Consider the following 16,782-nt stretch of genomic DNA (forward strand, 5'->3'; position numbering starts at 1 on the left):
TGGCATGGATGTAAAGGTGCTATAATCATAAAGTTAGGTATAGAATGGGAGGTGCAACTAATCAAATGAGTCAGCCCCCACTCAAGCAACTTGGTTACCTGCTTTACCCTGTCCTCCACTGGACCTGTGATAACCATCCACCAAAAGAGACACCCTCCCTTCCCACCTGTGCCCTACTTTGGTGTTATTACCAACACAGATTCAGAGCAAAGCGACTGTAGGTTTTGGATTCGGAGTGATAAATTGAGTGGTTTTCCACTTTACTGTTATAGGTGAAGAAGAAACTAATGACACCATTTTGTTGTTTTAGCTCTCTCTTCCGCAAATATTTGATCCTCTGTGCAAGGCATAGTTCTAGAAAGAGGCTCAGAAATAAAACATGAATCCTACCTTGCTACACAGTGTAGTTAAAGTGCTCAATAGGAGCTTGCCATCCACTTGAGAAAACACGGCATATGGATACAACATAAACAGAGACCATAAAAGATAATAATAGGATTAAGTACTAAGTAGCATGTTTGTAGTATATTCAGTCAACAAATAGTGATAACGCCTATTATATGTGTGATACTACTAACATACCAGGATACAGACATTTTTGGTACTGTACAATAAACAACCAGCTTATCTGGAAAGCTCAGTTATCTAAATCTGGGGGTGGTTTTATCAAAAAGAGGTGAATGAGAATATTTTATTGCAAGCTAACAGAAGATATTTACTAATTTTAAAAGTATTTCATGTTATGGGGTTCTACTATATACCCAGGGCCTTCTATAGTGCTTAATGCGTTATAGACAGTCATTAATACATAAGTAACGGAGCAAAGTATTTGTAAATATGGACTCTGATTTAGGATTTAAAAATAAAAGTTGAACCTTATCAAACAGTTTAGCCATCTCAATGTAGAAAAACAACACATAGGATTAAAACATTCTTTTAATATTATTTTCTATAGAGTATACACAAAATATGATATTCTCTTTTATTTTCCATATGATTTAATTCGAAATAAATTTATCAAACCAAGTGTGCTTAAAATTTATTTCAAAGCCTCTAATGAATTTTTCCTTTAGGAGGCTTCAACCAACTTATTGCTGTAATTTTTTTAAAGTGTTAAAGCAAGTATTTATTATGTGATTCTTCCTTACTGTGAAATGTATTATGTGACTATTTTGGTAAAGTAGTAGTTAAAAGACCCTGGGAAAACTAGGTCTTCTTTATTCTTGTGAATCAACTAATGGAATCAACTCATTTACATATGAACCTAAGTATTGACATTTTGACATAAGTGAGCCAGAGGAAGTAGATAAATTAAGACACTGCCTTATGTATTTTGCCTCAAGGAGTTTCTAATACTTATATCTAATATGATATTTCTTAATTTTTTGATTAGAAAGGATAGATGATACTTCTTAACTTTAGCAGATCCAGAAATTGTAGATGGAACTACCTTTAATCAGATATTACTCTTTGTTTCTTCCAGTGTACCATTATATAATTATCACTGGACCCAAACTACTCAAACTACTGGAGTGCCCAATCAGCATGTTGGTGACTTGGTTCATTGTTGAAAGAATAGACAAATGAACGTGTAACCATATCGCATTGTAATCACTACACATATAAATTTCCTTGAGTAGCATAAATATGTTTGGCAGTCTTATCTGATTCAAGAAGATGATAAATAAATTGTACTTAGTTCATAAATAAGATATACAGTATTTTTAAGTAAACAGGCCACACAAGTGACTAAATTGGTTTAGAGATTTCTCTAATCCTTCAACGGACTCTATCTGTTTCTGTTCATTCTTTTATAATGGACTAGAGCTATTCTTCTTGAAGAGTTGCCACTTTCAATGGAGTGTTTGAAGTTCTAAAACTCAGATTTTTCTCTAAGTGGGCTTATATCGTTATATATAACTTGTATGTAAATTTTTTTAAAGTTCTCAGAGAGAATGCTCATAAGATCTTGCTCTCTTTTTTCTTATAATGTCTTGTCAAGAGCTTTGTCCTAAGTGAAATCCTGTTTTTGAGCCACTTCTGAGTCAAAGTTATGAGTAAGCTATGCAGTTCACTCTCTTCTTTGGCAATAATGTCGCTGGGTCTGGATCTTACCGTTAGTGTCACTGTTTAGTAGTGTCCTTCTTTGCCTTTCACTCTCTCCTTCCATATTGCTATTCTATCTTTGCTTATTTAATGTTTATGTTCTCCTTGCTCTTTAAATATTAGCATCGTTGATATGATTGTTGTTCTCATTATATCACGTATGCTGTCTGCTCCAGACAGCATTTTGATGATAATTTAAAATTTCTCCTTTGCATATTTACTGCTTTTAAGGGCTTGCTAACTCTGTTTATCCAGCCATTCATCCATGTAACCTACAAGATTAGTTCATTTTGATCCTGACATTATCTCATCACTAGGCTCTCTTCTATAAAAACAAGTCAGAATTCAGACTATAATATGAGTTACATGATGCATCATTTAATCATTGACATTAATCTAGAAGTGGAAATGATATTACATATTCCAAACAGGTACATCATGTTATAATCTCTCTATATAATTTTCTTTGTTATTTTAATATGATTTTATCTAAATGATGACTTTTAAATATAATAGTACTTTCCTATATTTTATCTCATCAATAAGACGGATCATTGTTTTAGACTAGATTTCCTGAAAATGTGCTTGCTATTAATTTGGAGATGTTTGAGATAGTCATGAATATCTAATGGACAAATTTTTATTACCGAATGATATAGAATGTTGATGTTGATAGTGGTTTTTGTACCTTTATTTCAGAAGTCATCTCTTTTTGTTCTAAATTACTTCTGGACTAATTTATTCTCGAAGCTTCATCAGAGTTGCTTTTACACAGGCAATATAGAGAGTTCTAACATGACGTATTATCATATCCACATAGGGTAAAACAGATGCTATAACTTGAATGTTAGCTTGAGTTGGGCTTACTCTTTAGACAGTGTATATGCCATAATCATTGATAATAAACAACATGAAGATTAATCTGATAGACATGAAAAGTGAGTAGTACAAATTGAAGAAGAGAGTAAGGAAGTAGAGTTCATTGAACACTATAGTAGAGGTTATGAGAATCTAGATTCAGGAGATTTTATTTTTTAGTCCAAATATCCTGTAAACATAAGATATGGTTATTTGTGGGGAACAAAAGAGAAGAATAGAAAGTAACAGTAGGTCCCTCATATATTGCTGGTGGGACTGTAGCATGGTGCAGCTACTGTGGAAAATGGTTTTGTCATTCCTCGATAACTCAAACATAGAATTCTCATATTACCCAGCACTTGCATTCCTGAATATATACTCAAAAAAAAAAAAAAAAAGATGTTCAAACAAAAATATGTACTTGAATTTTTATAGCAGCACTATTCAAAATAGCCATAAGGTGGAAACAACCCAAATGTCTATCAGCAAATGAATAGATAAACAAATGTGGTATACTCATACATTGGAATATTATTCATTAATAAAAAAGAATGAAGTGCTAATACATGCTACAGTATGAATGAACCTTGAAAATATTATTCTAAGTGAAAGAAAGCAGATACAAAAGGCCACATATTGTATAGTGTGAAGTATCTGGAAAAGGCAAACCCATGATGACAGGAAGAAGGTTATAGCTACCAGGGACTAGACGCAGTGGGCAGTGGGAGCAACTGCTTAACAGGTACAAGTGTTCATTCAAGAACGATGAAAATATTTGAGAAATAGAGAGCAGTGATGGTTACACAACATTATGAATACACTAAATGCCCCCGAATTATACATGTTAAAATGGTAAGTTTTATTCAATGTGTATTTTACCTTAATTAAAAAAAAAAACCTCAAAATTAAGCTAAGTTTAAAAATAAAAGAACACTAGGGCAAGAATCATAGACTTAAATGCTTTCAGGTCCCTGAGAGGTGCAGTAAACAGAGTAAAGAAGTTATAAGAAAGGGAATGTGGTGAACTGGGCATTTGAAATCAAATGTTTTTGAAACCTCTGTGTGACCCAAATAAAATGTGACTGTGGGCTGTGGTTTTCAACCTCTGCTACAAATTGAACTGAGTAACAATGACTGGCGATGACGAGTAGATAGCTGACGGTATAACTAGAGTTAAAGTTCCATATGAGTAGAGGATAAATCCAAGTTGTTGACCCCTATCGTCACCATATAGCATGATGCCTAGCTGACACACATATATAGATGCTCAGCAGACATTTTTGGATGAAAAATAAATAAGTAAATAAGTAAAGGCTGAGCAGAAAGTCTGTATGCTTTTTCTTAGTCAATCTATCTTCAAATCAGCACCGATAACTAATTAATTTGCAAATGTATACTCACTTTCAGATTGAGCCTTAGTAATAACTATTAAGAGATATTATTGTGGCCAAGTTTTATGAAAACTATTATCTAGTTTTAGTTTTAGTAAAAAATGATTAAGATCCTGAAACTCCTTTTTCCCTTTCAAAAATAGCCTCACAAACCTATTTGAAAATGGAATGTTAATACATAACAGGCAGGCAACAAGTTAATTCTTAGATTCTGCTTGTATTTGTCAGATTGTTTTAGAGCTCTGTTAATTATAACTTGTAAATTCTAATCAGGTCATAGTAAGAGGCTAAATAGAAGGTTATACTTTTACCCTCCTCCCCATTTCCATACTCTAAGAGACTAAAATAAACACATTGACATTACACTCAGAATAAAAATAAACATTTTAGGGTCACATAATTGAGAAATACATTTTTAAGGAGGAAACACTGATTAAGATTGTAGTTTTAAAAAACAAAGTTTTTTTGTTGTTTTGTTTCCTTCTACAAAAGATTTTTTTCTTTTTAAATTATGTGTTTGCTGAGATGTTTATTTTTACTTGAGTAAATTCCACTGTATGAAAGTTTGAGGGAGCGTGTTTAAACCAACACTTAGCTTACTAAAGTCGTGAGGCATCTCTTACCATAATTACATGTAGATCTTTAAAATGACAGACTGTAGACATGCATGCTGATAAATCCACACTGAAAAAGAAAAATATTTTAAATTTATGGTGGATTCTCCCAAACACCACGATCAAATCTACTTATTTAAAAGTATTATTGTTAGGTTGAAAATGAATTAGTATGTATGAAAATTTTTTGGAATTGCTTTTAAATGTAAACCATTTTTTTAAAATAATCTAATTAACATTTTACCTATGCTAACGCCAAACAAAAACATTTTTTTAAATTCTCCAATTGCATCAGATTCACCATTATTTCTAAGCATTTAAATGTTTTTAAAATATTGCTTAAACCAGGGGTCAGCGCATCACAGCCCAGACAGACTGCCTATTTTTGTAAATAAAGTATTATTGGATCACAGCTACACCTGTACATTTAGGTATTGTCAATGGCTGATTTTTTGTTAAATTGACAGTTGAAGAGTTGACAGCAGAGAACATATAGCCTATAAAGCCTAGAATATTTCCTGTTGGACCCTTTGAGTAATAATTTGGGGATCCCTAGTTTAAACCATACTGCTATCTAATAGTTTATCATTATAATCAAAAAGCAGTTATTTATTTACCTAAAACCAAAATGTGAAAGATGGTTTTTTCACCTTGCAAAGCTTTCCTATCAGCAGCTAAGAATCTAAAGCTATATAACATGTGAAGTTGGCCATTCTTTCATCCATTCATTGCTCAGTTTTCACAAGAACAAGTGAAATTTCATTCTTGTTTTCTATAAATTTGAAAATCACTACATAATAAAAAGGTCCAATATGTGTCCCCTGCTCCCCCACCCCAAAAGAATTTGAAATAGAAAGGATTTTTCTCTGTGATGGTGACCTTTTCTCTCTACTTGATTCCAATCCATAATATCAAACATAGAAACTCTCATTCCCTTTTCTTTCAAAGGACTCCGATTGATTTATTTGCCTCGTTATTCACTTATGCATCTCTTTAAATTATACATAGTATGTGCTTAATTAGTAATTACTGAGCATAATAGCAATTGCATATTATGAAAGTAACTATAGCTCAAAAAGCACAGGAAATAATGGAACAACTCTCAGAAGTTCACCTAACTGAAGCAGAAATAAATGCTACTTCTACTTACTTTGGCTACAGAGTGATAGAATTTTAGAGCGTTCGATCAGAATGTGTTATGGAGTCATAAGGGAGCAATGGTTCTTAAACTTTGATATGTATTAGAATCTGAATGGCTCATTGAAATGCAGAATACTGAGCCAACACTCTAGAGTTTCTGATTCAAAAATTCTGTTTCTGATATGAGCCTGAGAATTTTCATTTTTAAGAAGTTTCTAATTGATGCTGATGCTGCTTACTGGTGACCATACTTTACCAACAACTGTAATAGAAAAAGGAATGGCTGGCCACTCAGGCATTACCTCAGAGAGTTATAGGATAGTGTACGGTCCTCAGCCTTTTAGTATATCCAGGGGAGATCGGACACTGTGACCCATACTATTGAAACCTAAGAAACATAAATAAGCCAATTTATGTTTCTTCTCCATTTCTTGTGGCTGCCGGGAGAACCAGATATTTGGGATGACAGAGCATAGCCTCCTATACCCTATACCTTGATGGAGACCCTGACAAATTCTGTGGCTCCATTTATGTGAAATTCTAGGGGAAGCAAAACTAATCTTCATTGGGGAAAAAAAATCAGAGTAGTGGTTGCCTTAGGGGTGGTAGGATGGAGATCGAGTATTATAAGGAATTTGAGGGATTTGAGGGTTGATCAAGGACAAGGACATGACCATTGGGACAGAGTTGCATGAGAAATGAAGTCCCTCACAGCATGAGACTGTCTTAGAGGCTTGTGACCAAAGGACAATCATCCATCAGGAGAAGTGGGTAAGGGAACTCCCGAGGTGATGGAGACTGACGATGGTGTTCCTGGACATTACATATCTAGGTGAAGTCATTCAGTAGCAACGTGGGGAGTCCGTTGGTCAGAGAACTCCAAGGGGGCAGTAGTGACTTGAGGTTTTACAACCACTAGGCTCTATCTTATCAATGGCTAGCAGATGTTGGTTGTAGTTTTGTGGCGTATACAAAGCAGGCAAGATATAAATGGCTGAAAATCTGCCTGTTTGTTCTATTTGGGGTACATAAAAATAAGTTTGCTTTCAGCAGACTTTTGAACTAATGAGTCTCAGCCTGCACTGAGGAAATAAACAACCAAGGGGTATTACACAGAGACTATCTTCAGCTAACTTATATAACAACTGAGAAGGGACAGAGCAAATTTGTTGGAGTGGTGATAATATTCTATATCTTGATAAGAGTTAGATTACACAGGTGAATATATTTGTCATTGAATATATACCTAAGATTTGTGTATTTACTTGTGTATACATTTTTCAAAATTATAAATATTGAACTTTACTTAAAGATATACATGCTGAAGTACTTAAAGGGAATTGTACTGCTGTATGCAGTTTACACTGAAATGCCACAAATAAAATGGATTACTGAGTAGACAAAAGGCTAGACAGTTGGACAGGTATATGACAAAGCAAGTATAGTAAAATTTTAATTGTAGAATGTAGGTTAGAGTATACCTATGTTTCTTATAAAGCTTACACTTTGTTTTATGTTTGAAAATTTTCCAAGTGAATTGTTAAAGACTAAAGTGTGGAGATAGACTGGGGATTGGTTAGGAAACGATGCCAATGCATTAAAAAAATTACAGTTTTATATTTCTTGACCAACTATAAGCTATAATTTTGTAGACATTCAATCCTCTATTTGATCATTTGACTAAAGATCTGGGTGTTTGGTCTGTTACAGGGAAAGTCCTTCCTCTGGCATGGACACATGTGCATTTCTGTCATCATTTATGTGCTCCAATAGGACTCTGCTAATTGATGGCAAAGTAGAACTCAAAAGAGGCCTGCAGAGGCAAGAGCGGCATCTTTTCCTGTTCAATGATCTGTTTGTTGTGGCTAAAATCAAGTAAGTATACTGTATATTCTCCCTCAGTTATCATTATAAAACTGTACTTCCACAAACAAAGATAGCCTTTCTATTCAGTGCTTACTGTAAGAATGTCTGGCTTCTATTACCATCTAATATCTGAAGTGAGTTCTATGTTTGTGTTTTGTTTTTGATTTTGCAAAAATAATGTTTCAATCATTTATTCATTCAATAAGTGTTCGTTTAGGTCTCACCAGTGCCATGCTCTGAATAAATATAGAGGATGAATGAAGAAGGTGATGGGTATGGTCCCTGCTTTCTCAGTGCTTCATTCTAAGGTGTGAAGGCAGGAGAAAATTCCAGATTGTGATTAGTGCTAAGAAAATAAGGTGCTGGATGGAGTAAAATATGGGATATATGTTAGGTAGGTGTAGTCAGGGGATAAAAATGATTGATAGTTGAAAAGCAACCAGCCATTGAGATATTAGAGGGTCAGCATTCTACACAGAAGGAATTTCAGGTACAAAGGCGGTGGGGAAAAGTTTGGCCCTTTGGAGGAGTTGAAAAGCCTATGTGTGTAACTAGAGCATAATGAGCAGCAGGAGAGTAATATAATTTGCGATTGGAGAAATAGATAAGGATCAGGTTGTAGGCTGTTTAATTATTACCTATTGCTATAAAACAAATTACCACAAAACATAACAGTTTATTACTACAAACGTCTCATACAGTGTCTCTGAGTCAGGAATCTGGGAGTGGCTTAGCTGGTACTTCTGGCTCAAAGGCCCTCATGAGGTTGCAGTCAAGCTGTTGACCAGGGTTATAGTCATCTCAAAGCTTGACGGGAACCAAAGAATCCACTTCCCAGCTCATCTCTGTGAATGCTGGCAGGCCTCGGTTGCTCACTGGCTACTGACCTGAGGCTGTAGTTCCTTTCTATGTGAGTTTTTCCTCAAGGCTGCTCATAATGTGGTCTTGCTTCCTTCGGAGAGAAAGATCCAAGAAAGAGAGTGAGGAAGAGAGTAGGTGAGAGAGAGAATGCCTCAAATAGAAGCCACAGCCTTTTATAACCTCTTTTTGGAAGAGACATATGGTCATTTCTTACATATACTATTGGCCACACAGACTAACCTTGCTACAGTGTGAGAGGGAACAACACAAGGGTGGGAATACTGGAAAGCAGGGACCACTGGGGGCCATCTTGGAGGCTAGGTGCCATGAAGGCTATATGATAAGGAGGTTGGATTTATCTCAAGGAGTTTTAATTAGGGGAGTATCATAATATGGTTCATATTTTTAAAATATGGTTCTGGCTACGATAGCTAATGGATTAGAGGGTAGGCAAGAGTAGAAGCAAGGAGACTGGAGAGGAGGTTATTGTATAGTCCTGATGAGAGATAGTGAGGGCTTTAATTGAGGAAATGACAGTTCAGCAAAGGATACAGACATTTTTGGAATATACTTTAGAGGTAACCAAAAGAATTCACTTTTTGCTCAACACTAAATGCCAATACAATGAACACCCAGCCTAGAACATGGTAGTTGCTATTTGCTCCATCCCTCATTCTCATTTTTTATGAAACTTCATAAAAGATAAAAGTATTTTTACAAATCTAATCTCATCGAAGAGATCTTTAGTCACTAAAGAATGGCACTCTCACACCTATGTTATGCCATGTTATCAATGAGACACGAGCTTGGCTAAATACTGATTTTGTGAAATACTCTATTCTATCTGAATGGCATTAATAACAATAAAGACCTCACATTTATTGGGATTTTATTGTATGTTGGGTATTTTTCTAGAGACTTTAACTCCTAACCGTTTGATCGGGTGGCTATTATTTTTCTCATTGTACAGAGGACATTGATACTCACAAAAGTGATGTGACTTCCTCAAGATCACAAAGTTAGTAATTAATTGAGCCCACATTTACACCTAGGTCTACCTTATTTCAAAATCCATGCTTTTAAACAATATATGGTCTGCTGTCTCTATTTCTTACCTCTTTTCTTCTGGGTTTCTTATAAGATTCCTTAATCATTTAGTTTCTTTTTAACAATTAAATCAGTCTTTTGTGGTGAGTAAAAGGATCTAACTAAACACTCATCTTAAATAGTGTAGAATGCTTAGTGAACTGTTATTATATTTTTTAAAAATTAGAGGCAAAAAAACCTATTTCAGAATGTGTTGTGATGTATTCCTAATTGCCATTAAGAAATAAGATATTAAAAAGGAGAAAGAAATAAAACTTATCTTCAATTTAGTGTTTCCTTCTAAAAGATTTGTAGTTTCAGTTTTATATTACATAACTGCTATTAAGAAATACTTTTTTATTAAAAAAAGAAGATTTTATCTTCAATTGAGTGTTTCATTAAAAAAATCAAAAGATGCATAACAGTTGTTTGGAAAATATTCAAATGAAATACAGAAAGAAGCCATTGTGCCACCAAACGCTTTTCTATGACACTTACCTTAAGTGTGCCCTACGGGAAGCATAAATGAGACTGTGAATCTAGATTATCCTTCATGTGTAATTCCTGTGAAATGCTTTTTTGTTTTATAAATCCTACTGAAGAGTTTTAGCTTTACATATTCCACGAGGAGTTTTAAGAATACTTCCATATGTAATAGCTTTGATTTCATTTTAGCCTTTAGTGTTTTCACAAATGGTTCTAAATGATAGGAAGTACCCAGGTTTCCCGAAGCATTTTCTTTATCCATCCCTGTGCCTTCTAACTATTTAAATCTTATGTCCATTTTAAGCATTAAATTTGTGATTGGATTAAGAGAGATGGTGGTATCAATATCAAAGTTCTAAGAGGAATTAGGTAGAAATTGTCAAAAAGCAATTTCATTGCCAACTTAAAGTAGGTCACCTTCTTGATCCCTAAAGATAAATATTAATTGTGTCAACTCTACTTTTTTATAATTCTTATTATCCTCTTTTTTTTTTCAGCCAGAGTATAAGGAGAAATGATGGAAACAATTTTTTTTTTAAACAAAATCTGCTGATTTTGTTTAAAATAATTAGGAAATTTAAAATAACCTTAGCTTCTAAAGACTAGAAAGTCCTTTAACCACTTAGCTGGAAATTTATTATAAATTCCTCTAATTAATCCCAGGTTATATATTTTAGTGCATCTATCTTTGTTAAGGTAAAAATTTTATAAAAATTTTAATAAATAATGTGTATTTTTAATCTTTTGTTCAGGCAGTCAAATCTTTTTGGAAGTAAGCAAATTATAAATAGCAAATGAATCAATTTTTCATAACTTCAGTAAATTTAAAATTAGGATTTTGATACAAATGTGATGGTCAACATATAGTAAAGTAACCAGTTTATGACTATTTGCTGCCATAAATGCAGGCATGAAGACTAATACACCAAAGGTTTTAAAGGTCTTTTTGGGCCTAGATAGCCAACCATGTTACAATTTACTACAGTAGGTACTGAAGATAAAAACAATGAATAAGACATTGTTTGCACATAATTAGTTTACACTGTCTTATCACAAGTACAGAAACACTCATGAAATTTAAAAGACAAAATAACAAGAAGGCCTGTCTGATTTTTATCTTTCTAGATATAACAACAACTTTAAGATAAAAAATAAAATAAAATTAAGTGACATGTGGACAGCAAACTGTGTTGATGAAGTGGAAGAAGGCAACACCAATACCATGAAATCCTTTGTCTTGGGCTGGCCCACAGTGAACTTTGTGGCCACTTTCAGGTGAGAACCATAGCTTGTTCTGTATTTACATGGGTTAGCCACTGTGAAATACAATCACCTATGTAATTTCTAGGACGAAGAGAAAAAAAGTTAAATTTTGTCCTCCTAATTTTTTAAAGGAAAATATTTTATTCTGATTGAGTTATTCTGTAGGCAGTAACTCATCTTTTGACACAGCCTCAGTAAAGACAATTGTATGCCATATGTTTCTCTCAAGGAGCTCTTTATTAAAATATGTAAAAAATAATGGTTAATATTGAGAACTCTGGGAATTCTTTATCTGGTTTGACTCCTGATTTTTAAAGGGACTTGTTAAAATACCATAAGGACTATGGAAGAGGAATAGTTTGTCAGAGTCCTAGGACTCTACCCCACTCAAACATCCCCTTCCCTAATGTGTAGATACTGTTTTACATATTGAGTTTTTGAGTTGCCTCTTTCTAAATATTGAAATAAACCTTTACTGAAAAAAAATTATAAAAGAGTCCAATTAAATTTGGATGACTGCTTGTAGTCCCAAATTTTCTAAAGAAATTGTTTTTATAGGAATAAAATTAATGTCATGATATAATGGGATGGCTGAATTGTACATCAGGTTCTGATTTGGCATCTATAGAGGTGTGACAATCAAAAGCAAATTTATGATTCAAGAAATGAAAGTTAATTTTCTAAGACTCACTCGTGGCTAGGATAGGGTTGAAAAGTATATGAATAGAGAATTTTTGTGCTCTTATCCTCAGATGCTAAACTGGCACTATCCAGTTCAGGATGAGCATACCAAACTTATATCTGTGATTTTGAACAACTGTACCCTCAAGGCCAGCATTTGCTTTCCACTTAAAGAATTGTTGTTCATCACATGCACACAATGTTATGTTTTCTTTTGTTTGCTTCTTCCCTTCCCACTACCACCAAACTTTTTAGGCATCATCCCAAAGCCAGATAACTGAAATTTTCCTAGATGTTAACTTTCTAATGAAAGAAAAGTATGTCATTAAATTCTGTTATGCACTATTGGCCAGCACAAGATTTTAAGAACTTATTTAGAAGAAACATGTATTCGTATCATTTTCTGCAAGTCTTCTTTTCCATGACAGATTTCTCTAGATATTATCATTTCCAATTGCTTAATCTCCTTGGACTTACTGCAAAAAGGAAGCAATTTCAAGTGAGAGGTGGGACTACATGATGTTCTTAATCAAGAAGTTTCCATGAAACATTTTTAAGAAGGGAAAATGTAGAAATGAGTTTCACATACATGTATTCCTCAGAAAGTAAAAAATTTTAACCACATAATTAAGGTTAACATCACTAGTGATGTCATGTGATATCAAGTACCCCTTGATAGAATGTGATGAAAAGAACAGTTCACCTCCATGGTATTTCTCCCCAAAACACATAACCCCAGTCTCATCATGAGGAAATCATCAGACAAGCCTAAACTGAGGGCTGTTCTATAGGTTACCTGACCAGTATTCCTCAAATCTGTCAAGGACAAAAAAATTAAAAAATAAAATAAAAGATATAGAAACTATCGCAGGTCAGACACTAAGAAGACATGATAACTAAATGCAAAGTTGTATCCTGAATTGGAACCTAGAACAGAAAAAGGACATTAATGGAAAAATTGATGAAATCTGAATAGTCAAGAATTTAATTAACAGTAATGGACCAATATAGGTTTCTTAGTTTGACAAATATGCCATGATATTGTTAGAGGATGATATCAAAAGAAACTGAAACTGGATGAGAGGTATACAGGGACTCTCTGTACTATCTTTACAACTTTTCTGAAAATCTAAAGTTATTTCAAAATTGAAAGACTTCTTTAAAAAAGAGTAGTGTTGAAGAGTTCTGTCTCTGGTATGGCAGAGTGAGGTCTTAACAGACTGACCACCCTAAAGATCAGCGGTCCCCAACCTTTTTGGCACCAGGAACCCATCCTCCTATGAGAATCTAATGCCTAATGATGTGAAGTGGAGATGAGGCAGTAATGCTAGCACCCAGGAGCGGCAGCAAATACAGATGAAGCTTCGCTCACTCACCCGCTGCTCATCTCCTGCTATGAGACCCAGTTGGGGACCCCTGCTATAGATAACAACTGTAAACTCTGAACAAAATACAACCAGCTATCTGAAGGCTCTGGAAAGGGAACAAAAGTTGGGAGATTTTGGAGAGGAATTGAAACTTTCAAGGAAGCACCTGTACTGGGTGAGTTTCCTGTTTCTAAAGCATTAGGCTGAGGGCAGGCAACAGTCACATCATGGTGGAAGGCAACTAAATTGACAAAAACCCACAGTCTTTTTGCCGAAGAACCAGAGGAAACAGTCTGGGTCAGCCACAGCCACAGGAAAGTGAGGGATGAAATCTCAAAAGGGAGAGTCTCAGAGAAGAAAAGCTTTAAACTTTGAGTATACACTCTGCCCAAGCCTCTGGATGATTGCTGACCACACACGCATGGGACAGACTCAGAAGAGCTTAAAGCTAAGGCTAAAAGGATTCAGCTGAGACCCTGCCCACCACAGGTGAGATAGAGTTTGCAGCTTGACTCTAACCAAGTTAATTGTTAAAACAAAAACATCAACACTGTTTTACAAACACAACAGAAATCAGGCTCTCCACACAAAACATTCATGATATTCAGAATACAATCTAAAACTTTTTGACATACCAATAACCAGGAAAGGGAAAAGACAATTAAGAGGCCAGTTCTTAGATTATCTATATATTGGAATTAACAAAAAAGAACTTTAAAGCAGCTCTTGTAATTATGCTCAGTAGGTAAAAGGAAAAGCCAGTTGAAATGAATGAAACAATAGGCAATCTCAGCAGAGAAATAAGAAATATATATATTTTAAAAAGCCAAATAAGAATTCTAGACCTAAAACTACATCTTAAACTTTAAATATCTCCTGTGCAACTTTAGTTGCAGAATGGAAATGAAAGTGGAAAGACTGACTTTGAAGATATATCAATACAAATTTTCTGAAGAATAGGAAAAAAATATTTTTTAGTGAAAAATGCATCAGAGACTTGTTGGAAAATACCAAAAGGTATAGTATACATGTAATTGGAATTCTTGAAAGAGGAGAGCAAAGGATGAGACAGAATAGATATTTGAAGAGCTATCTGAAGAAATGGTTTGAAAACATTTCAGAAATGGTGAAAGATAAAGTGTACTGATTTAGTAGGTTTTCAGTGAACGCCAAACACGAGTATGAAGAAAACTTCACCTAGGCACATTATAAACAAACTGCTATAAACCTAAGATAAGAGAAAATCTTGAAAATGCCAGAGAAAAGCTATACATTATGTACAAGGGAACAAAAATTTTCATCACTGTGAGTTTTTCTTCTGAAACTGTGGTGGTTTCAGAAGACGTGAAATGGCATAATTAGTGTTAAAAGAAAAAAACCTTTCATCCTAAAATACTATCTCCTGCAAAATTATCCCTCAGAAGTGAAGATGAAAAAATAGATTTTTTATAAATCCTAACAATTTATTGCCAGCAGAACTGAACTACAAAAAAAAAAAAAAAATTGCCGATAGTTTCGTAGCCTGAAGTATAATAATATCAGAGGAAAGCTCGGATCTTTAGGAAGTGGCGAAGAACATCAGAACTGGTATATATCTTGGTAAATATTAAGAAAATCTAGGTCATGATCAGTTTAAAATGCCATTAGGCTAGCAGCTCAAGAAGCAGTGTCTCCTAGCCAGTCACTATGACATCTATAAAGGAACACAAAAAGACTAATAGCTTTTAAATACAAGACTGACAAAAAAAACTGCCAGAATTTGTGATGAATTTCTAACTGAATCATATTAGAGGAAGAGCAAACAATAAATGGCAACTTTCCATTCTCTACCTTAGGAAATAGGCTAGATCATTACCTCTCAAAAAAGGCCAAAAGGAATTTCATATCTCTATCATTACTTGTACCTCTATTTACAAACCTAGGATCTATATGAACTGGAAAAATAGGCACTGCGACTTGATTTCACAGATTCATTGTACACTCGAGTGCTCATTTAATGTCATTGATAGGTTCTTGGAAACTGACTTTTAGCAAAATGACATACAACAAAACTAATTTTATCATAGGCTAATTGATATAAACAAGAATTAAGACCCTAAAGCATATTTCTGGTCACAAAAAAATCACCAAACTTCCAAATAAAGACCCGAAACACTTCTAATATTAAACATTGAAATAAATCTGAGCTACACATACATTTAAGAAAGAGTAATGAAAACAAGTGAGATAATCCAACCTGCTTATTTCATTTGAGGGTCCCAGGCAGGACAACCCTGGACAGGACTATATTCCATCACAGGGAGCACACACACACACACACACACACACACACACACACACACACGCACTCACACACACACACACATTCTCTTGTACTGGGACAGTTTAGAAACACCAATTAAACTAATATGTATATCTTCAGGATGTGGGAAGAAACCGGAGTACCCAGAGAAACCCCATGCAGACATGGGGAAAATGTGCAAAATCCACACACACTGGTCCAAACCAAGAATCAATTTTTTTCTCATCGGTATTACAACTAAACAGTGTTAAATGAGACGACATTATTTGAGGATGTGCTGTATAGTAAAATGGGAGCATTATTCAAAAGACACAGGAAATATTTAAATCTGACAATGCTCTATCTACAAGAGGAATCAGGAAAATATTTTAACTTAAGTGCCTAGTAAAAATCTTAGTCTACAGACAGGTAAGAATGCAAGAAAAGCTTGTTTATTTATTGATCAAATTAGAACCAATCTTGAGGCCCCATTTTGCCAGGCTGTTAGGAAATCAAATTTCCTTCTTTACTGGAACCCCTGTTTTCTTAGGGTAGAACCAGAATACAGGAGATTTTTCTGATGTATCCAAAACAGGTGTTGGGATTCTGACTTTCAGTCTATTGTGGTCATAGCTGACATAATATTTTCTAGGCTCAGACCCCTTTTACATTCAGAGGTACTCATTCTTTGCCACATGTTGGGTGCAAGTGCCTTTGCCGATATGAAAACCTTAGTGCCTAGGAACAAGCCTCCCTAGATGCCATTTCCTCTGGCGCCTTTC

At 34.5% G+C, this 16,782-nt stretch overlaps 1 protein-coding gene across 1 annotated transcript in view; it reads left to right on the plus strand.

Moving 5' to 3' along the window:
* The window catches only part of ARHGAP20 (Rho GTPase activating protein 20), a 109,776-nt gene that overhangs the window by 57,302 nt on the left and 35,692 nt on the right, over window positions 1–16,782 (plus strand). Inside the window, exons 4-5 of the mRNA XM_023533763.1 lie at window positions 7,820–7,984; window positions 11,534–11,683. Coding sequence (XP_023389531.1) covers window positions 7,820–7,984; window positions 11,534–11,683 — 315 coding nt within the window. The remainder of the gene's footprint in view (window positions 1–7,819; window positions 7,985–11,533; window positions 11,684–16,782) is intronic.

The sequence above is a fragment of the Pteropus vampyrus genome, unplaced genomic scaffold, assembly GCF_000151845.1.
Source record: "Pteropus vampyrus isolate Shadow unplaced genomic scaffold, Pvam_2.0 Scaffold110, whole genome shotgun sequence".
In the NCBI taxonomy this organism is placed as follows: Eukaryota; Metazoa; Chordata; class Mammalia; order Chiroptera; family Pteropodidae; genus Pteropus; species Pteropus vampyrus.